General features: G+C 33.8%; 3 protein-coding genes across 5 annotated transcripts; 2 read left to right on the forward strand and 1 right to left on the reverse strand.

Moving 5' to 3' along the window:
• Positions 1-1529: 1529 nt before the first annotated feature.
• LOC130823728 (uncharacterized) lies at positions 1530-8055 on the forward strand. Its single transcript, XM_057688463.1, has 7 exons — positions 1530-2134; positions 3807-3969; positions 4262-4465; positions 4556-4798; positions 7036-7183; positions 7278-7509; positions 7591-8055. Exons 1-7 carry the CDS (start codon positions 1747-1749, stop codon positions 7932-7934), a joined length of 1722 nt encoding a protein of 573 aa, XP_057544446.1. The 5' UTR covers positions 1530-1746; the 3' UTR covers positions 7935-8055.
• A 2642-nt stretch (positions 8056-10697) lies between these two features.
• LOC130823729 (probable serine/threonine-protein kinase PBL7) lies at positions 10698-15715 on the forward strand. Of its 2 annotated transcripts, none has more exons than XM_057688464.1 (6): positions 10698-11154; positions 12960-13171; positions 13274-13463; positions 14133-14524; positions 14706-15082; positions 15200-15715. In XM_057688464.1, exons 1-6 carry the CDS (start codon positions 11043-11045, stop codon positions 15225-15227), a joined length of 1311 nt encoding a protein of 436 aa, XP_057544447.1. In that variant the 5' UTR covers positions 10698-11042; the 3' UTR covers positions 15228-15715. The 2 variants fall into 2 exon arrangements, with proteins under 2 accessions (XP_057544447.1, XP_057544448.1); XM_057688465.1 differs by having other exon boundaries at positions 12966-13171.
• Positions 15716-16269: 554 nt separating this feature from the next.
• Positions 16270-21096, reverse strand: LOC130823730 (uncharacterized). Of its 2 annotated transcripts, none has more exons than XM_057688466.1 (2): positions 20419-21096; positions 16270-17420 (listed from the first exon to the last, which is right to left on the reverse strand). In XM_057688466.1, the coding sequence occupies exon 2, from the start codon at positions 17396-17398 to the stop codon at positions 16706-16708; it is 693 nt and encodes a 230-aa protein (XP_057544449.1). In that variant the 5' UTR covers positions 17399-17420; positions 20419-21096; the 3' UTR covers positions 16270-16705. The 2 variants fall into 2 exon arrangements, with proteins under 2 accessions (XP_057544449.1, XP_057544450.1); XM_057688467.1 differs by having other exon boundaries at positions 20121-21096.
• Between the last annotated feature and the right edge of the window lie 1642 nt (positions 21097-22738).

Raw genomic sequence — 22738 nt, forward strand, 5'->3', positions numbered from 1 at the left:
AAGATAATACTTCCAACTTTACAATGTATTATTTGATTCCTAAGAAACCAATCACAAAGTGTGATGTGTCCTTTACCATTATTAAACATGCTTAAGGGCAAGCAATCACCTTGTTACTCCTAACCTTTAAGCCATAATTCTACTACACTTTAAATGTCATCTAACACATGACTAATTAACACAAGACTCAAGTCACACTTCTTTCAGAACCTTTGTCTAACCATCTAAAGTAGTCGCAATTCTGAGTGAAGGTTTCTTCATTAGAAAAGGGGCATGCAACAAGTAAGTGATCGAAAAACATATGGAGATTATAGCAATATAAAAATGTTCAAATAAAGTTAGTGAAAAATATGTAGAAACCATAAACTTTATCAAAATATTAAAATGAGAATGAATAAAATTAATTATGTCCAAATTTATGATGTAAATAGATTTTATTTATGAAAACAAGAAATGAAACAATCTATAACAAGGATAACAAGGAAAAATTACCTAGAATAATCCAATCTTTTATTGATTTTTCGTTAACAATCCCAACTTTTGCTTAACCATAAATAATTCCAAATTTAGGATTACTTACCTAAGAACAATTTTGCTTAAATGGTGACCGATTTTTGCAGGTTAATTACTAAAAAAAGAAAAATAAAAGAAAAAATCAAATATATTATAAATTAAAAGTTAAAATTAAACAATAAACTTACTTTTTTTTTTATTATTTTTTAAAATTATTCAAATTTTTTATAATTTAATTTTGTATTTACTATTTTTTTTATGCAAAATGACTTTTTGTATAGATAAGATGTTAACTTGGTGCATTCTTAGCAAATATCTCTTATAATTCGGATTTATAGTTAATCAAAAATTAGGATTATTATAGGAATATCTATAAAATGTTAGATTATTACGAGCAATTTTTTCTAATAAGAAATAGAGAAAATACTTTTTCCCAGTAGTATATTAGTATCAATAGCTAATCTCCCGAGAGATCGTCTCTCTGAGAGACGTCCCTCAAACCCAATTCATTAAAGCTTAATGTCTATTCTTACTTTATACTTTCCTTTATGTGTCGGCTTTTTTCGAAATGATCTCTTATACGAATGTGTGTAGTATCAATAATAATGTCAAAGTAACAGACAATAACCCTTAACACAAATTCTTGTGAAAAATGGACTCTTTGAGAGACCATCTCTAAATGGACCAGCCCATTATATATTTTTTAAAAGATTATAAGTAGGCATTAAAAAAGATGTAAGTAAACATTTAAGATATTAAAAGTAGGCATTAGAGACACAATAAATAAGCATTAAAGATAATATAAGTAGACATTAAAAATATAATAAGTAAACATTAATTTTTAATGAGCTGTAATTAAAATAGTCACTTAAACACACACTACCTCAATACACCAGCTCTAACCCTTAATTCGAAAAAGTGGGGAAGCCTACGGCTACGAGTTTCTTCTATGTAATCTTACACCTTGTTTTACTGACACGTTTTGTATATGTATGCGTAACAGCACAGCAAGATTCTCTGTGTATCATCATCTCATAAAAAAGCAGCAAAAATGAAAAAAAATCAAATAACAAAGCAGATTCACATATTTATCAGAGATCGAGGGAGTACCCTTAAATCTCATGTCAATTTCCTTCTTTTAAAAGAAATGCTATAATTCAAATTGTACTTCAAAAACCCATCTTTTTTAATCAGAAAATAAAATTTTCTTTTGGGAAATCATTTGGGTGCAAGATGAAATTGTTTGGGTACAAGAAAAGAAAGTTATTGATACATTATTCATTAAAATCAGTGCTTTTGATTATGGGTTTATTTACAGTTTCTGGGTTTATAATGTTGAGTTTTAAGCCTGTAGATCCTTCAACTGAAGATGTTTTTTTATTGTCATCTTCTAAGAATTTTTCAGATTCAAATATAATCTCCAAATCTGTTAATAACCCAGAAAATGTAAGCTCTTCTTTGTTTTCTTCCCCTTCTATGTCTGAAAAGAGTTCTGGGGATGATAAAACGATGTCGTGTGCTACTGTTGAGGAGATGGGGGAGGATTTTAAGCCTGGTTTTGCTGCTTGGAAAGAGTCTCTTAGAGTGAGAAGCTTGATTCATCACCATTTCTTAATTAACGGTAACATTTTTCAATTTTTTTTGTATGTAACTTTCTTTTATTGATAATTAGTATTATTGTTAGAGATATGTTTGCTGTTTACATCATTATAGAAATAATGTGACTCATATCTGGATGAACTTTGAAGTTTTGCTTATTTTAGTTCAACATTTGATTAGTGCATTCAACCAGGGCAAATACCCTTTGGCCTATACTAGTATAGGGTTGATCGTATATTCTCTATATTTGTGTGTTAAATGTTACCAACTGTTTTTAATCAAATGAACCGGACATGATCTATACAGTCAAGCCTAGGATTTGTAGAATGAGATTGAATGTCAAATGGGACCAGGGTTTGGGGGTCGCATATTTGCAAGTTGCAACGAAGTAGTCTTAGTAAATAACAGTGATCGGTAATATCCTTTTGTGGAAGAATTTGATAAGGTGAATTTTAGGATTTTAATTTATCTTTTTTTTTTGTTTTGTTTACATTATTAGTATTTGTTTTGTTTTTTGTGGTGATTTACAAAACGGTGATTGATTAGAAATTTCTGAGTTGCAACCAAGGTTTGTGGGTCGGATATTTGCTAGTTGCAACCAAGGTTTTGGGGGTTAGGTATATGCAAATATTGCAAACAGGGTTTGGAGGTCGGATATATGAAACCCTATGGATTGTCAAATGAGATTGATAATGAATTGTTGTCTTGTTGGAGAAAGTTGTTATGTTTCTTAAAATAGTAACTACTCTTTTTTATTGGTTTTCCTAATACTTCATGTTAATGATATAATGCTATTAACTTTACTGATCGAGAAGATAAGATACTAAAATTGCAGCAACTATTAAGAGATTGTTCTAATGAATTCCTTTCTACCGACTAATTAGTAATTAATTTTCTTGTTTAATGGAAGAATTGCTGATTATTTGAGAGGGTTGTTACTAGAAATTAGAAGCATAAGTGTTGCAACAATGCTTACTTGAATTCATGAGTTGGTGGATGTCAACTGGTTTAGTTGGTAAAGTATTTGGGGCCTACTTGTGACGTAGGATCAAGTGGAGTGGGTTGCTAATTTGCTACTTTGTATTATCTCACAATATTGATTAGCTATCTTTGTAATGAATGCCAATTTTCAATATAAAATTCATGTTGTGTGAAAACTTTGTATAACTCATATTCATATAGGTTATACTCATATGAAATTACCTAGTACATTTTAAAGTTATCTGCTTATGGTACTATCCCTATTCCTATTACGGCCCGTTTGGTTAACGGTACTAATTGATGGTAATGGTAATGATTTGTAGTGCAAATTTTTATGATATGTATCATTTCATTCCCATGGTAATAAAAGTTTGATCATAAAAAAGCTTTTTTCACAATTTTCCATTACCACCTAATACTATATGTTCAAATGGTACTCCATTGGAATGATGTGTGAAGAAAATGAGATTAATGAAGGAGAATAAGCATGCCGTTAAATTTGTCAGGAGATATTCCTACCAAAATTACACTAATTTTCCATTACCATTCTCACCATTTAGTACCGATTACCAAACGAGCCGTTAAAGTTCATCCGTTTATGACTTATGAGACGTTTGTATGATGGAACGTATAAATTTTGTACTAAATGTAATGTAGCATGTGTTCTAATGTGGTTGAGTGCGTGTGATTCTTGTATCTATATTCAATTTCAGGTCCTTCAAGAGTTCGGGGGCTCTCTCCCGATCAATTCTGTCGGCATAATTATGTCATGGCAAAAGCATCAGAAGCTGGATTTGGGAATGAAATGTACAAATTACTAACAGCTGCAGCGTTAAGTGTAATGTTGAATCGCTCCTTGATCATCGGCCAAACCAGGCATATTGGTTCTTTCTCAATCCTTCCCCTTACATATTTAATATATTTTTTACAATATCTTTCCAAATAACAAAAAACAGTCGTCTACTTTTATTTTCTTTAATTGTACCTAAAAGGGATTAGACTCTTTGATTCAAACTTGAATGCAGTGTTATTACCCGTAGGCAAATTTAGGAATTCTGATGAATCTTGTAACTATTTGAGCAGAAAATAAGATGAAATCAAAAGCATTAGGATGAGTAATTTACCGAGTGATGCTGTTTTATGCTGATCATACTTTTTCCTGTTTCAGGGGAAAATATCCTTTTGGGGACTATATTACTTACAGCACTAATGCCTCATTTTCCCTTCAAGAAGTGAAACATTTATGGAAAAAGCATAATTGCATTTCAAGATATGGTCGGCATTTGGTTGTACGCATTGATGATTTTCAGAATCCTGCACGTACAAACATTCTCTGTAGTAACTGGCGGAAATGGCAACAACCTATCATTTGGTAAGCAAATGAAAACAATCTTTTCTTTCTTAAAAGTGACGGTATCGACGTCTTTACCTGAATGGATTTATCAATTTTCTATTGTTGTAGGTTGCAAAATACAACAGATGCCGTGGCAGCTCAGTTTTTCTTGAAGAATGTACATCCCGAGATGAGGAGTGTGGCCTATGAGTTGTTTGGAAAGCAAGAACTTAAATCTAGACCTAATGTTTTTGGTGAATTAATGCGAGTTCTTATATCTCCTTCTCCAAGTGTTGAAGCTGCAGTCAAGTCTGTTCTTGCCAATGGTAATGAGCCAGATATCACATTACATATGCGGATGATGATGAACAGGTATGTACTTATATGCTTAATACTAATACACCTTTGCGTTATCAGCAGGAACGTGATGTAGGTTCCGAAATCTGATTACTTAATGATGGATTAGGGAGTAATTAATCCTATCACTAGGTCGATAATGTCTATCCCACATACGTCATACGTGATATGCTTGTGACACACCCAATAGAGGTTCCGGAGTTTCCTGCTTAGTCCACTTATATATTCATCTATTTACTATTTACAAGATTCTTTCATTGTGAGATAGTTTTGCTCACACTGTAACCGAACTAGGATCCTAGCAAGTAGGATACCAATAAAGGGTCAAGAGGCATGGTGAAGATTAAACAAGATACTAAAATTAGGACATTTCTTTCTACAACACAACATTCCATTATGTCAATGTACTTAAGTGGCTCCCGCTTGGTGGGACTAGGGGAGTCGCAGGGCCGACCTTGAGATTTAAAGGCTCGGGGCTAATGAAATTTTACGGGCCCTAACTTTTGTGTTAAACATAAATTTTAAAATTCAATATTTATAATGAAAAACAAAAAAATCTACACATCAATACATAATATTAAATCAAATTAGATGTCACGTATGAGAATATTTCAATGCAAAATCCCTAATAACCGTGTTTAGATCAAGAGATTCAAGCGTATCTTCTCAATGCAAATTAAAAATTTAATATTTATAATGAAAAACAAAAATTCTACACATCGATACACAATATTAAATCAAATTAGATGTTACATACGGGAAAATTTCGATGCAAAATCGCTAATAACCGTGTTTAAATAATGAGATGTAAGCGTATCTTTCTCAATGCAAAATGATCGATAACATTGTCTAATTTAAGAGATCTACTCAATGGCAATAAGGAGATATTTTTAGGCTTGGATGGTTAAATATAATTAAAGGGCTGAATAATTCAACAAACTATTATTAATATTCCATGCAATGAACTTGCAAGGCATTACTTCTTTTACACATCAATTTCTAAATAAATATTGAATATTAAAATCAAAGTATATACTACGATATGAAAGAACTAGATTATGAAATAATAAAAAATAATTATAATTAGCAAGATTCAATTGATTAGCATTGACATTTAACATCAAAGTATGATTGTAATACAACAATGTCAGATCCTTAATCTCAAAAATTTGGGTTGGGTACATAAACCCATATATCAGTTCCAATGATCGTCCACAATGATTCTTTTTCTCCATTCATTTCAATTTTCTACCATCTCGGTTATTAAGTCTAGACCATTCAAATCTTTTTCCACTCCGGTCCTCTAAGTTATATTCGTCTTCGCCCTTTTCTAAGTCTCTCTAGCTCCAACTTTCTATCGTCCTTACTGATTCACTAATACCCTGTTTTTGCATATGCTTAAACTATCTTAAACGATTTATCTTTTCCTTAATTTTTTGTAACTCCTAAATTTTTTTATATCTTCGTTTCGTATTCATTCCTCAAGGTATGTCCACTGATCCATCAAAGCATTTGCATTTCTACTACTCTCATCTTTACTATGAACTTTTCTAAAAACCCAACATTGTGATCCATGACAGTGGCACTTCCATAGCTGAAAAAACTATATAGCTAGAAAATATTGAGAACTTAGTAATGGTGGCACTTTCTCATGGGCATAAATGTGTTCGTCAATCCACAACAGCAATGGCCGTACAGGCTAGGCGGCATATGGATTGATTACTTGATTTTGGGGAAAGGAGATGATCGTTGATTTATTTTTCGAAATCAAAGATAACTGTTTAGAAATATCGCATTCTTTGCCCCTTTATTAGTGCATAACAACTTGCGTTTTATTGTTTTTAATTTACCTGGCCTTTAGTGATGCACAAAATTTTGTGAGTGGCACATCTCGCCCCCTAAAAAGACTAACTGTGAGGGTCGGATGTACGTGATCTTACCCATGTTAGTGATACCAACACATAAATAAAAAGTAGACATGAATTATTAGAACACCTTAGTATAGTCCATTATAATCCAGAAATCAAAGAACTATATATCTTTGGCTCTATTGAAATAAAAGACATAGGACATCGTACTAAGCTCTTGAAATCATCAAAACTTCCAGCAATTGATATCTCTTAAAGTCGGTATATGCAACGACCTTTGTTTGGTTTGGCTACAACAACAAAAATTTCAGTTTTTGTTACTTATTTCCAATGTGTTTGGACTAACAACTGCTAAGAAACCTTGTGGGCGTGTGCATCGTGCAGGCCATTGTCGTCAGTGCCGGCTGCGCTAAGATGCATCAGAAAAGCCATGGAGAATGTAGAACATGTAGCTAGACCCAAGGTGGTCTTAGTTTCGGATACCCCGTCTTACATAAGTTTAGTAAAAGCCAGCGTAGAAGAACTTGCCGAGGTACTGATTTTAATATCTCACTTCTGCTATCAACTTTGATTGTCGTTCTCTACTCATTACAGGTTATTCATTTTGATTAGAATTGTCGATACAGGTTATTCACTTCGATTATAAACATATTAGAAGAAATATTTCTCTCGAATTCACACGATTACATACTTTAAAATCGAGGGCCAAGGACTGGGGCCCTGCACCAAGATGGGTTGCGTTTGTGGACTTCTTTCTTGCATCTTGTGCAAAGTATGCTGTTATTTCTGGGGCCAATAGACGAGTTGGAACGACATACGCTCAACTAATCGCAGCTTTAGCTGCAGCTAATAACCTCGGTATAATATCACTTCCTGATCTCATTCTCTCTTTAACACATTCTTTATCTATTGATAACTCACTCCGTTCTCCAAATTCAGATGAAAATTTGAATACAAACCCGAGTTTTGTATTCCTAAGTAGCTTCCAACGCAATCTGCTGAAACGTGGACTAAGAAATCAGATTGGATGGGGACATGTATGGAACCGTTTTGCGGGTCCATTGAGTTGCCAAAGGCAAGCTCAACAATGTGCATATACGCCACTCCTCCCACCAGGTTGGTGGGATGGGATTTGGCAGTCTCCGATAACTCGAGACATCCGGAGACTGAGAATGTATGGCGTCAAACTCTCAGGGTTAGGCACAATTGACGAGGAACATCTTCAATCTTACTGCAAATCAAAGAAAAAAATAGTTTTTACTTCTCCAGTTTCGTTATTGTAACACCAACTCCATAACTGATCACAATTTTTTTGTAAGTGTAGGATATTACCTAATTCATCTCGATTATTTTTTGTTTGAGGGGAACGACATATATTCCGAAAAGTATATTTTGTTGTCAAAAGTGCAAACCCGAAACCAAACATGTCCTCCGTAAACTGAATTTGAAGCCATTACTTTCAACTTTTGTAAAGGTAATTAGTGAACAAAAATCAACCAAAGCTTATAACAGACGCTTCAATGCATCAGCCTTCAACATGTTATGTATTTGCACAGAATTTTAGTGTCAGTGTTCGGTACAATTATTATTTGGAAAGTACGTAATTTTATTCTTGTTAATGATTAAATTAACAAATTTGATAGATTCTTAAACCAAACTTCATGTGTAACTTTGTATAAGGCAGCATGGAGAAATTATTTGGGTATAGTCTTTATATAAAGAAATTTTATACTCATTTTTTAGAATAAAGGCATGTATGGTCATGTTATCTCTGTGCACACGAAAATGGTAGACATCATGGCAAAGATTCTGGTTTAATTTTGTTGGTCTATTAGTAAGTGTGGGTACTTTGATCATAATGGTATGTTTTTTATTTTTTTTATAGTTGATATTTTTTTTTTTTTAGAATCATATCTTGTTTGGTTATTGACAAAGTATTCATTTTTACGAAATATTTTGTGTTTGATTTTTATCTAGCTCACCTTTTTCTTCGGCCTATAAAAAAATTTCTTTAAACTTTAATTTGTGTTTAGAGAAAACTTTTTTATGAGCTTTTATACCCTATATAATTCAATAAATGTAGTTCTTTTTAATTTCTTGTTTTTTAGTTTTCTTTAGTTTTGTGTGTTTTTTTTTCATCTAGTATTTAATCTCGCTTCTTTTTCTTTTTTCTAATAGCAATCTCTTCAATTCTTTTTAATTTAATAAATTCTTTCTTTGTCTAAAAGTCCTAGTTACATTTTACGGTTACATGTTATTTTTTTTTTACGTATCATATTTGTGATAATATGAGTTGAATCTAATTAGTTCAGCTTTAGTCATGGAAATTTTGTTATTTTTGGATATTATATATAATTTGTCAATCTTCCTAATTTGTTCTTCCTGTTCTGTGGTTGTAGCTAAGATATTGTTAGTGAACCACATTAATTCTTTGTGTAATTTCTATATTAATTTGTTTATTTCTTTTTTGTATTTGTTTTCGTTATAACAATATTATAAATTAACTCTTTGTTAGAAGATTACTCTTAGAAATTAGAACATAAATTCCCATATAAAATAGAGTAAATAACACATGAAATTAAAATTTTAAAATCTCATGATGATAAAAATCTCAATATATTAAAATTTCACCTTTATATTATTTTCATTTATAGTAATTTTCGGTGAGTTTCTGTTATATGTAAGATTGTATAACTGTATCAGATTCTCTTTTAGTTAATACACGATGTATCTACATTAATAGAAGACATAATAACAATAATAATAAATATTAATAGGTAAAGTAACCGAAAAATACTTAAAAAATAAATGATACAAAGTTAAAATATTTATATATTAATCGAAATGTGAGCTTTTTTTTTATTATCAAATAGGATAAAAGTAAAAATTTTAAAATTTCACACCTATTTAATTATTCAAGTAAAATAATACTCCCTCGTATACATCTTAAGTGTCTCATTTTCTTATTAGGTCACATTAAATAAAATGTCTCATTTTATTTTGGATAATTAACTTTATCAAACTTAACTTTTTTATACCTTTACACTTACTAATACCAATTTACTTCTATTAAAATTTAAAAAATACGTACACTTTACATTAACATATGATCTCTTTTGACTATGTAAAAAATAATGAAAAATCAAATAAAATACTTAGATAAGTAGAAGGGAGTACTGAAAATCATACTCCTATTTGATATTCGCACATCAAAAAGGAAAAATATCACTTATACTATCCTAATAATACAAAAAAGTTAAAAAATTATCTCACCTATTTAGATTTTTTTTTTTCTAATTTATCATTTATTTATAGTATTATATTTTTTTAAAAAAATCAAACATATTATTGGTAGGGTTAAGGAAATAAAAAATTGGGAAATTCCACTTGGTAACTCTAAAGTTTTGGGTTTTTCGCGTGGTAACTAAAATTTTTAAAAAATTCACGCAGTACCTTGAAGTTTACCAAATTGTTTCACTGTGACCTTTTTGCACATAAAATGTTAGCAAACGTTAATTTTAAAGCTTTAAGGTTGTTGTATGCCTATTTATGTGACTCACCATTTTAAATGTCATCAGTTTCAACCTTTTTCTCCAAAACATAAACCTTAACTCTAGTATCCTTCATCCAAATCATATTTTTCCCCCAAATTTAAAAATGGTAAAGTTAGGGTTTATGTTTCGAGGGAAAAGTTGAGACTGATGGCATTTGAGATGGTGAGTGACATAAATAGAGTTACAATAGTTTTAAAGCTTTGAAATTAACTTTTGTTAACGTTTTATGTGCAAAAAGATTACGGTGGAACAATTTAGTAAACTTCAAAATTACCACATTAATTTTTTAAAAATTTTAATTACCACAAAACCTCAAAATTACAACGTGCAAATTCTCTAAAAATTTTAGATAGAATTCAATTAAAAAAACTTATCAACAAAAATTACGTTCTAACTGAAAAAAACCCGATTTTCATATATTCAATTTGACATAAATCTCCTCTATGGTGAAAAACTATTATAAAATACAGCCAAAAAAAAGCTTAAATCGATTCCTATATAAATTTTCCCTGTAAACTTAGACTTCTAAGTCCTCTGTTTTCTTGACCCACTTTCCTTTCAATAAAGCTAAAATCTTTCCTATATAAATTCCCCATAAATTTGATGGGTTCATTTGTATTTCTTGCTTGATCTTCATTTTGTTGCAATTCCTTTTCTTTTTGAATCTCGATCACATTGATTTTCTTTGCATTACCCATTAATCCAAATAATTGGGATTGTATAATCCAATTGTGAATTCTGAATTCTTGGTATATATATTTCTGGGATGTTAACCCTTAATTTTTTTTGGAAAGGGAGGAATTTGTAGGAAAAGGGTTTAATTTTTTGTGTAAGCAAATGCTTGATTGTCTTTGTTTTGGGAGGAGAAAGAGAAGTAATTATGTGGAGTTTAATGGAGAAAAAAATTGCCAGTCTTCTAAAACCCCTACAATCTCAGATTCTAATTTGGGTATGATTTTATAATTTCTTTTAATTATGATCATCTTCAATTTTGTTTTATTTAATCTTGTTTTGTTAGTTTTTTTTAAGTGTTTTAACTCTGATTGATGATCAATTGATGTTAGTGTAATAAATTTTTTAAATGATGATAGCATAAGGGTCTCAAGGCACAACTCAACCAAATGGTTAAACCGATGGTTGAGGCTTGATATATTATATACTCTAACACGCCTCCTCCAACAATAGCATATTGGGGTTAAAGTGTGGTTGCGACACAAACCCTTCTCATATCTAGTGCTGAATATTCCATTTTCATTGAGTGGTAGTAGCTCAGTTACGAATCTATGATCTCTTGGCTTTGATACCATGTCAAGGAATCAACTCAACGGAAAGCTTAAGCAGATGGTGGAGACTCTAAGATATGTTATATACTCTAGCAGTTGGTTGAGCTAAGTGAGGAGTAGGACTAGGTTAGGATAGAATTCAAGTTTAAAGAGGACTAGGTTAGGATAGAATTCAAGTTTAAAGACAGATGATTCCTGCTCCGACTAAGACAAAACTCGTAATATTATTCCTAATTCAAGAAAATGTTAGTATTTTAAAATTAGTCACTTTGAATTCGACACACGAATCTTAAAAAGCTCTCACATCGATTTTGAGATGTGTCAAATCTCGTCTATGTCACTCCATTTGGCTCTTTATGCACCAAATGTAAACCTTTTGTATTCTTTTGATGAGATTATCTATCAATGTTGGATCATGTATTATTGTATTAATGCTTAGCTATTAAGATCTTCCCTCCATGATGAATTTAGTTCAGGATTTTGTGTTGTATGGAGTATTTGTTTATGATTGTTGTATATTTTAACTTAAATTTTAATATATATGTGAAGTTTTTCATTGCTATATTCTAATATCTTAGAAGTGCACATTTCAAGATTATTGTAAGTGTTCGAGGAACACCGCGTGCTTGAAGATGAATACGACTCAAAATTGTGATTTTACTAGAATGAAGTAGGCTAGGGATTGAGGAATTAATGAGTAAAGAATGAAGTATGTTATTTATTTCAAATTCAATAGTTGAATTTGGTATTTTCTGGTGTCACATGATTCACTAATCTCCTCGCGAATTGCAAATCGAAAAAAAAGTAATGTGGTCGGTGTTAGCCTATTCTCGGGCAAATTTGAGCGAATTAGCGAATTATGTTACACTGGTATTCCATAATGAACTGGTCTATCTTTGATTACAAACTAAGTCATCTCTAATGTTTCCGTTTCTTAGTAATGGCAAAGTTTTGTATCTCGTCGATGATGCGACCCATAACCTTACGAACTGTTTTCCATGTATATGGTAATGAGATTTTTCATTGACATTTGGAAGAGCCTTTGTTCATTAATGTTCAGTAATTTAGCCTAAATCTCGAGACTCAAGAGGCTTCCATTTGGTTAGATGCCCATCTTTAGAATGTAGTTTTCAGTCTAATATAGATTCTGAGTGCATTGTGAGGATATTAACAAAGCTTTTAGTTTGGATACCGAGAATGTTCATTTGAATTCGAAGATCAACATCTTACCAACAGGCAATACGGGTTTTATGGAATAGTTTTTAAAAGCCGCAAGTGTCTTATTGCTTATGCTTTACACTAAGATTCATAATGTGCAACTTTCTGTTCTGTTTCATCAACCATGCCATAGACATGGATTTTTACGAGGAAACGAAGAGGCATGCATGATTTGCCATTGTTCTTGCGTTGTAATTTGTTTTTGTGTCATTTTTTTCCTGTCATTGGTTTTTATATATCTGTCGTTTGCAAGTTTCAGAAGTCAATAAACATGAGCGAAAAGCTGAGGTGAAATCCAAAGAGTTGTCCCCTATTGCCGAGAATGTCAATCATGGTCATGATAAAGCTAGAGTCTTTAACTATAGAGAACTTGCTACAGCTACCAGAAACTTTCACCCGGACATGTTCCTTGGGGAAGGTGGATTCGGGTCTGTTTACAAGGGAATGCATCTGGGTATCGATGAGGTATTATATTTTCAGTAATTTGCTTCAGTTCTATTCTTAGAATAATCCGTTTGTTTGAACGGGCTGAAACATGTTCTCTCATATATGCATAATTGTTGACAGGTCGTGGCTGTTAAGAAGCTTAATCTAACAGGCGTTCAAGGTGAGAAGGAGTTCCTAGTGGAGGTTCTCATGCTTTCTCTTCTGCGTCACCCAAACCTTGTGCAAATGATTGGCTACTGTGCTGAAGGCGTTCAGCGCCTACTTGTCCTCGAATTCATGCCCTTGGGATCACTTGAAGCTCACCTTCACGGTACCATTTTCAAATGCCTATGCATTATTTGATTTATGTGTCTTATTTCGATGGGGCTAAAGGTTTTAGTTCTTTGGTTTTAGATTATAAAAGACTATATTAAAATGACTTATTAAATCATGTGAACCACTTATTTATGTGAAGTTGCAAATGATGCTTGCTACTGAGGGTCAATCGGAAACAACCTATTTGTTATTAGTAACCAGGGTAAGATTGCATACATCATCCTCACCAAACCCCACTTATGTGGGGCCTACTTTATGAATTGTAATGGAATGTTGTATGCACCAGTGAAACATAATTCGCTAGTTAGTTCGCTTTTTAATTTGCGATTTGCTCAAAACGACTCAAAAATAGTCTAAAACCGGTCATAGTTCGCTTTTTTTGATTCGCGAGGTGACTAGCGAATCATGTGACACTGTTATGCACTATTTGATCTACTAGATTTTTGCTTGCTACTACTCAAACACGCATTAAAATGGCGGGAAAATGGATTATGTTTTGCATTTGGGTACTCGAATTTATCTTGCTCGTATATGATGCAGATTCTGCTCTCTACTTCTCTTTTTTTTCTTAATATGCGAATTTGTTTAATCCTTTTCATCTTCAAATTTTATTTTATAGAATTCATCAGTACTTATGAACGCCTGAATGTTGTCAACTTCACAGATCTTCCACCCGACAAGGAGCCATTAGACTGGTACACCAGAATGAAAATCGCTGCCGGTGCAGCAAAAGGAGTGGATTACCTCCACAATGAAGCAAAGCCATCTGTTATTTTCAGAGATTTGAAGCCATCTAACATTTTGCTAGATAAAGACTTCAACGCAAAACTCTCTGATTTTGGGCTTGCGAAATTCGGTCCAGTTGGAGATAGTTCTCACGTCTCCACTAGAATCATGGGTACCCATGGGTATTGTGCTCCCGAGTATTTTTTAACCGGCAAACTGACCGTTAAGTCTGACACATTCAGCTTCGGGGTGGTTTTGTTGGAGCTTATTACTGGACGTAAAGCAGTTGATACGACTCATCAAGGTGGAAGAACTTCTCTAGTTGCTTGGGTAACGTTTGAACTTGCCCTCGTAATTACGTTATTTCTAAGAGTAATACAAGCATGATCATAAACCATGTCAAGTAGTTTTTCTAGCTAAATTATACTTAATTTTCATTATCTTTCACGCTTTTTAATATCAACAATCAAACGGGCAGTAAGAATTACATGTCGCATGATTGTGGTTCCAGGCGCGTCCGCTATTGAGAGATCCGAGAAAGCATTTGCAGTTAGCAGATCCTCGGTTGAATGGGCAATTTCCGATGTCTGCCTTGCACAGGGCTGTAGAGGTTGCTGCTATGTGTCTTAGAGACAAAGCAGTTGCTCGGCCCACCATGCATGATGTGGCTCTAGCCATGAACTATTTGACGTCTAGGAAGCATATTCGTCCACACAGTGTATCCGAAGGAAATATTAATTCTCTCGATATTAGCCCGAGAGACAAACTCAAGGCATTGAGTGTTGATGTTAACAGAGAGCAGGCTGTAGCCGAGGCCAAAATGTGGGGGGAAAAATGGCGAGAAAAGAGACGGCAAAGTGCAGGTAGTAGTTCGGATGGCTTGAGCAGGTAATTTTCATTGATCTTGAACAAGATTAACCCCTCTTGTCAGAAATTAATAGAGACAGTTTAACACATATCGAAACCAGTTGGTTTTATTCTCATCTTTTTGCCGAAAAAATGCAGCTGGGTTACGGAAATGCAGGACTCGTAAAAGCGACACAAGTTAGGATAACTTGGTTGAGAAAGAGGTTGAAATCGAAGAGCCATTTTCAAGATCCTACCATAAACATGGATAATGATTCTCATTTATTGTTTGCAAGTTGGAATTGTTTTTCAAAGGAAATGATTAGTGGTAGAAGATGATAGTCAAATGGGTTTGAATTTAGATTTTTATTAGATGAAAGAATCTATGATGTAGGATAGATGGCAAACTTCATGCCATTGTTGAAGTTCCATTGTGGGCATGGATCTAGTCATATGAGTCTCTTCACTGAAATATATACTATATCTGTGTCTTTGAATTTACACCATATAAATTAAATATGTGAAAGCCTTTTGAATCATATAGTGTAAACTCAAAGAAATGGTAGAAGTACATGTGAATGATGCATTAGCGTATAATCTTGTCCTTGTTTGAAGATGTACCAACGATATTGAATGATTTGTGAATGAATTAGACTAATGACTCAATAATTTTCGCAATTGCACAATTGCAAAATTTATTATGTTCGACTTTCTTTTCACTCTAAATATTATTTTTATGTCAGTTATCGAGTACGTGTTATAATTTTCGACTTTATGGACAAATGATTTTACTATAAATGATAAAATGTCAAAAAAGATCAAAGACCGAGTTTTTTCAACTTTAAGTTAGTTAAAAACGATACTGATGGAGGTTATCAATCCATAATATAATAGAAGAAAGTGAGTTAAGATCCTCTCTATTACTTAAACGGTCCGTTTGTGATGCATATATGGGATGAACGTTCCAAGAACACGAAGAACTCAACCAAGAACCGATGTTAAGATCCAATTACACACAATGACACACACGAGATACACCTTCTGTTCTGAACAACGAACAAGAAGGCTGGCCAGAACAACTCCAAGAAGTGGTCCTTTGGCCGTGGATAGAGACAAATAATCCGCACTGGATTAATTGGCCTCGTCCTCACACTCCAATTGAAAGACACTCTCTCAATCTTTGTGGAATTACCCGGAAGATCACCTTGCTTTCACTCACAAAGAGACTCTCATGGAAAAGCAATTGCAAACACAATTACTGGAATGAACTTGTATTGATTAATCTGAACTCAACTATTACAAGGGATTAGGCCTCTTATTTATAGAGCTATGAGACCTTCTACAAGAGCTAAGCCTAAGCCAAACCATAATAACGGCTAAAAAGTAACACGTGGCTATTATGTACACGTTTTAAACAACAAAAATCAGAAAACAGAATGTTAAGTATTCTTCCATCTCTTCCGTTCTGATCTGTCTGACAGGGGACCTTCAGCTCCCTTTCTTGGTGTCTTATTGTGATCGTTAGGAGGCACTTAAGGTGTTGATGGAAAGGTCCATGTATCGAGATTCCAAAACTACCCTTGGTGTATCCTAGGATGCTTAGGTTGACTCCGTGGATTAGCTCGAAGGTCTGCTGCTCAGCAGGTGATGGCTGGCAGTTCTGGATCAGCCATTATCGAATATCAGGCGAACACACGACCTTGGAGCTAATCTTGTGGGCTCTGTGAGGACTCTCCGTGCTAACTCTGAGTCTTGGCTTTTTCTTCCATGTCCAAAGATGCCATCCCTTGAGTTTCCATGTTGATACGTGCACCAGACCAGGCGTTCTATTGTGCGCAAGGTAGGTTGGTCGTCAGATGGTTGCTCTGTTGTCTGCTGACCAGAATGCATGTCTTTGTATTGCTTAAGTGTTGCTGTGACGTTCCTCATTGATTCTTCTTTGCTTTGCCATGCTTGGATACTCATGTTTGGTCTAGCTTGGGACTGGCCTTCCTCAATTGTCGCGTCCAAGTCAGTATGTTCAGCAAGGTCAGCAGGTAAGTTAGTGAACATCCAATCAATAGGTTGATCAGCCATGTATCCTCCTTGGTTTTTCTTGGCTTGGCTTATCTTGGCTTGTGGGCTACCCATATTTGGATCATTCCCTCCTTCTTTAAATAGAATTGTCCTCAATTCTGCGTTGCTCTCATGCCTTCCTGTATTATTAACGGTGAAAACCTTTGAGATGAGGTCCAAATACTCCCATATCAAAGTTCCTTCCTGCAGCTTTTCACATTTGATGTCTTTGTCTGAGGTGGTATTGCATTGCTCCTTTTCTTTTATGTTATTCATTCTGAGTTCCTCTTTTGGTTGCAGCATTTTCTGACTATCTGGAAGGTACCTACAACAAAAAGAAAAGTCAAAAATTGTGTCTTCTATGAAATAGAAACCACTCTTATCACAACACGTAGATGAGTTTTCCATATGCATTTTGTTTATTTCAATATCATCAACATTCATAGGTGAATCAACTCAAAATCTACTGCTTCATCCTCTGCTGTTTTCAATGTTTTGGTTTGCTGTTGGGCTTGGTTCTCACTAATTTCTTTGGTGGACATATGCATAGATTTCCTCTCATCCTGAAACCCTTTGTAGCATTTACTCTCATTCAAGACATAGTTTGCTTTCTTATCTATCATGAAATGAACACCATTCTCATCACAGTATGCAGATGGATTTTTAAAATGCAATTTATTTATTTCACCATCATCGATAGGTATAGTTTTAATTAACTCAGTGTCTAATGTGTGATGGAGTGCTTCATCCTCTAATGATTTCAATGCTTTGTTTTGCTGTGGGGTTTGATCCTCACTGATTTCTTTAGTGAACAGATGCACAGAGTCTTTCTCATTCTGCATTCCCTTGTAGCAGTTACTTTTATTCAGGTCATGGCTTACCTTCTTTTGTTTTGCAGGAGTAGAAATGGTCTTATATGGAGGTAGGGGTGTAAGATCCTTTAGTTTGCTCTCACGTTGAATAAATCTGGTTACTGCGGATGAGGGCACATATTTCTTCCTGAGGTGTTTCTTCAGTTTAGCCCAAGTGTTAATCTTCTCCCTGTTCTCCCTCCTTCTTTGCCTTTGCACTCCCTCAAGCCATATAGCAGCTAATTTGTTTAACTTGATTTTGGCTAGTTTGTATTGCTGTTTTTCAGAGGTTTTGTTGAATTCAAAGTACCTCTCTAATACGGCCTCCCATTCCAAGTAATCCTCAGGGTCGTGTGTTGTTCCCCCAAAATCAGCAACATCTAATCTAAGTGTTTCATTCTCTGTGGTTCTTTCATTATTGCGTGCGTGTACTATCCTTTCCCGTTGGTTCATGTTAATTTTAGTCACTGTATGTGTGAGTTGTTGGATGGCACGGGTCATCTCAGCAAACTTTTCATCCAAATTCATGATATTCTCAATACTTAGATACAATCTCAAACAACAAAAATGAAGCACGTATCTTTCTAACAGTGACGAGAGAAGCAAAATTTCAGATGCACAATCAATATGCACTCACTGTTAGTTTCCAAGAACAAGCATAACTGAATTGAATTTTTCTGACAGCAATAGATCATGTAATTACTTAGGTGCACAGGTAGTATTAAAAACACAGCAGGAAAGCAAATTCCACTTGTTAGCAGTAGCAAGAAACGCAAATTACTCAGAGGTTTCAGCAATATGTTTTTACTGTTAATGTTCAAAAACAAGCACAAATAATTTGACACTTTCTAACAACAACAAATAATGTGATGTCTTAATTGTAAAACAGTACCGAGACAATATACAAATGAATGTACACTTCCTGACAGCAACAAATGAATCAAGAATTCAGGTGCACAGCAGTAACAATACAGTACAGATGATGGCTATCTTCTAAGAGCAGCAAAGAAAACGGATTTTTTAGATGCACAATTAAGATGCACAACAATGAATTTATTCTTTCTGATAACAGCAGGTAAGGTGATGATTTCAGATGCACAATAAAAAAAAAATCAAGAGCACAACACAGATGGTTCGATGTATTCTGACAGCAGCAGGAGGAAAAGCACAAAGAAACTTGGAGTTCAGATTTTTTTTGAAATTTTTTACACCAAGATCTCCTGATTAGAATTAATGTCAACCAAACACACAGAAAATAGAGCAAATTTATTACAAAACGGATCAATGTACAAAGATTTCTGGTCAAATGAAAATGAATGACTGATTTTCTTCAACCTTTGTTTTTGAATTACTTTATGCAATGATTATTCAAGAATGTAATGTAATGAACTACAAATTTGCACGTGGATTCAAGGAATCAACCAATTAACATTTCTCAGACCATCACAGAAGAATACCAATTGATACCAATTGATGCGAATACGATGATGGTTGATGAATATGATGAATATGATGCAAGTATGAGATGAATATGATGTTAGGCAATGCAAAATTAAAACCTAAACAAAAATCAAACAATCTAATGCGCTCAATTATCTACAGAGAATCAAATGCAGCAAGAAAGGGGTAAGATTTTCAGATGCACAACAAATCAGAAACCCCACACAGAAAGGCTCAATACCTTTTGACAGCAATGAGAGTTCAACAAGCAACACTTGGATTTTTTTTTTTGATTCTTTAGAATTGTTACACCAAAATCTTTTGATTAGGATCAATTTTATCAAATCACACAAAAAGAAGAACAAAATTTCTCACAAAAATAATCAATGCACACGAATTTCTGGGCAATAAAAGAATTCTGACACAAACTTTGGTGTTCTGTTTCTGAATGTGATTATGCAATGAAAAACCGAGAATGTGATATCATGGATTACAAATTTCGCACATGAATTCAATGAATAGTCTAATGATATTAATTGCTTCAGACAATTAACGCAAAAACAAATGCAAACCCTAATTTCTCAAAGAATTTTGCAATTCAGTTTGTTAAGATCAATCTTCCTCAAAGCAAATGTGATATCCAATGATTCATACACAAATCTATCTAATTCCTAACAGATATTATATCCACAGCAACCAGAGAATCGAATTACAAGAATTAAAATCGAATTTACCAATTTCCTCAGCGAAAACTCAATGTTCGAATAGTTAAATCGCAATTGTCATCAAATTTCAACAAACATACACTTAGGACATTCAAGAATCGAATGTAAATGAATTAATTGACAAAATTTGATATGTATAGTGACTCAGAACAGATTTTCAGAAATCAATTTGATGCGCATTCAATGATACGATAATCAGAAATTCAGAATTTTTTTTCATTCCACAATCAAATGCGTATAATGATCAAATATATTCTGTAATCCTTAATTGTAAACGAATTATTAACAAAGAGAAATTGAAACGTACCTGTATTGGCGAAATTGAAACAAAAATCGCACTATACCTTTCTCTCTGATCACTCCTTCTCAGAATGTGAAAAATGGCTTGTTACCTGACTTTATTGATACTCCCTTGTCCTTGTCCCTTCTCAGAACTTAGGCTCTGATACCAAGTTGATGCATATATGGGATGAACATTCCAAGAACACGAAGAACTCAACCAAGAACCGATGTTAAGATCCAATTACACACAATGACACACCTTCTGGCCAGAACAACTCCATGAAGGCTGGCCAGAACAACTCCAAGAAGTGGTCCTTTGGCCGTGGATAGAGACAAATAACCCGCACTGGATTGATTGGCCTCGTCCTCACACTCCAATTGAAAGGCACTCTCTCAATCTTTGTGGAATTACCCGGAAGATCACCTTGCTTTCACTCACAAAGAGACTCTCACTGAAAAGCAATTGCAAACACAATTACTGGAAAGAACTTGTATTGATTAATCTGAACTCAACTATTACAAGGGATTAGGCCTCTTATTTATAGAGCTATGAGACCTTCTACAAGAGCTAAGCCTAAGCCAAACCATAATAACGGCTAAAAAGTAACACGTGGCTATTATGTACACGTTTTAAACAACAAAAATCAGAAAACAGAATGTTAAGTATTCTTCCATCTCTTCCGCTCTGATCTGTCTGACAGGGGACCTTCAGCTCCCTTTCTTGGTGTCTTACTGTGATCGTTAGGAGGCACTTAAGGTGTTGATGGAAAGGTCCATGTATCGAGATTCCAAAACTACCCTTGGTGTATCCTAGGATGCTTAGGTTGACTCCGTGGATTAGCTCGAAGGTCTGCTGCTCAGCAGGTGATGGCTGGCAGTTCTGGATCAGCCATTATCGAATATCAGCCGAACACACGACCTTGGAGCTAATCTTGTGGGCTCTGTGAGGACTCTCCGTGCTAACTCTGAGTCTTGGCTTTTTCTTCCATGTCCAAAGATGCCATCCCTTGAGTTTCCATGTTGATACGTGCACCAGACCAGGCGTTCTATTGTGCGCAAGGTAGGCTGGTTGTCAGATGGCTGCTCTGTTGTCTGCTGACCAGAATGCATGTCTTTGTATTGCTTAAGTGTTGCTGTGACGTTCCTCATTGATTCTTCTTTGCTTTGCCATGCTTGGATACTCATGTTTGGTCTAGCTTGGGACTGGCCTTCCTCAATTGTCGCGTCCAAGTCAGTATGTTCAGCAAGGTCAGCAGGTAAGTTAGTGAACATCCAATCAGTAGGTTGATCAGCCATGTATCCTCCTTGGTTTGTCTTGGCTTGGCTTATCTTGGCTGGTGGGCTACCCATATTTGGATCAGTTTGATTGATGGTAATGAAGTAATGGGAATGAAATGTTGTAATGACAATAGTAATGAAGGAATGGATATGAGAATTGGTAATGAAGATTCTTTTGTTTGGTATGCATGACTAAAGAATGGTAATAGAAGATAATATTCCATTGATTGCATTTGGTTGTTAGTAATAAAAAATGGTAATGACTCTTAGTTTCATTATTGTATATTTGTATCTAACAGCATTATTGTATCTAAATTATTCTATCTAATGATTCTTTTTTAATAATAATATTTTTTGGATAATTACATACATTACCTTTTTTTTCTTCATTATTTTTTTCTTCAGCTCGAAACAACATTACTTTATTTTATTATCACAGTAATACTTCATTACCATTACAGCCGAATACCAGATTGTTTGATGGTAATAAAAATAGCCCTTTTTGGTAATTTCATTACCTTATTTTATTACTATCCATTACCATTGAAGGCATCCAAACAACCAAATTTTTTATTACTTAATTTTATTACCATTACCGCCCTCTAATACCATGTACCAAACGGGCCCAAAATGTAATGGAGAGTCCACTATTCAATCTAATGGTTAGAAATGTTTGATGGAAGAAAACAAATAAGATGTTTTGAAATTTTTTTTATATTAAAATTTTTGTTAAGCTTTAAAATTTTAGAATAGTAATAGAGAAATGTAATGAAAAAAATCTAGATATGAAAAGAGTAACTAAAAAATAAAATAGAAAATTGATAGTAATTAGTCAACTAAAAGCCTAACAAAGGACTTTAGAACTATCATTTAAAAAGGTCAAAGTCTAAAATCATACAATTGGTGCTATAGAATATTGATAAAGTCAAATTGTTAAGCATTGTGACAAAGATGTTCTAAATGTTGTAAGTAAACAAAAGCATTAAAAATTAAAAAATTAACCAAAAATTCTCACTAAACCAAGTGAAAAATGAGTGCTCCCACAAACACATTTAAGTTTCCTCAAA

The sequence above is a fragment of the Amaranthus tricolor genome, chromosome 9 (assembly GCF_026212465.1).
Source record: "Amaranthus tricolor cultivar Red isolate AtriRed21 chromosome 9, ASM2621246v1, whole genome shotgun sequence".
Lineage (NCBI taxonomy): Eukaryota > Viridiplantae > Streptophyta > Magnoliopsida > Caryophyllales > Amaranthaceae > Amaranthus > Amaranthus tricolor.

Bases quoted from the DNA above. Each gene is read 5' to 3' on its own strand.
- LOC130823728 (XM_057688463.1), top strand. From the start codon at position 1,747: ATGAAATTGTTTGGGTACAAGAAAAGAAAGTTATTGATACATTATTCA. The intron at 2,135-3,806 runs GTAACATTTTTC...ATTCAATTTCAG, and splicing joins TCACCATTTCTTAATTAACG to GTCCTTCAAGAGTTCGGGGG. The intron at 4,799-7,035 runs GTATGTACTTAT...TGCATCGTGCAG, and splicing joins ATGCGGATGATGATGAACAG to GCCATTGTCGTCAGTGCCGG.
- LOC130823729 (XM_057688464.1), top strand. From the start codon at position 11,043: ATGCTTGATTGTCTTTGTTTTGGGAGGAGAAAGAGAAGTAATTATGTG. The intron at 13,464-14,132 runs GTACCATTTTCA...TCAACTTCACAG, and splicing joins ACTTGAAGCTCACCTTCACG to ATCTTCCACCCGACAAGGAG. The intron at 15,083-15,199 runs GTAATTTTCATT...GAAAAAATGCAG, and splicing joins AGTTCGGATGGCTTGAGCAG to CTGGGTTACGGAAATGCAGG.
- LOC130823730 (XM_057688466.1), bottom strand. From the start codon at position 17,398: ATGCTGCAACCAAAAGAGGAACTCAGAATGAATAACATAAAAGAAAAG.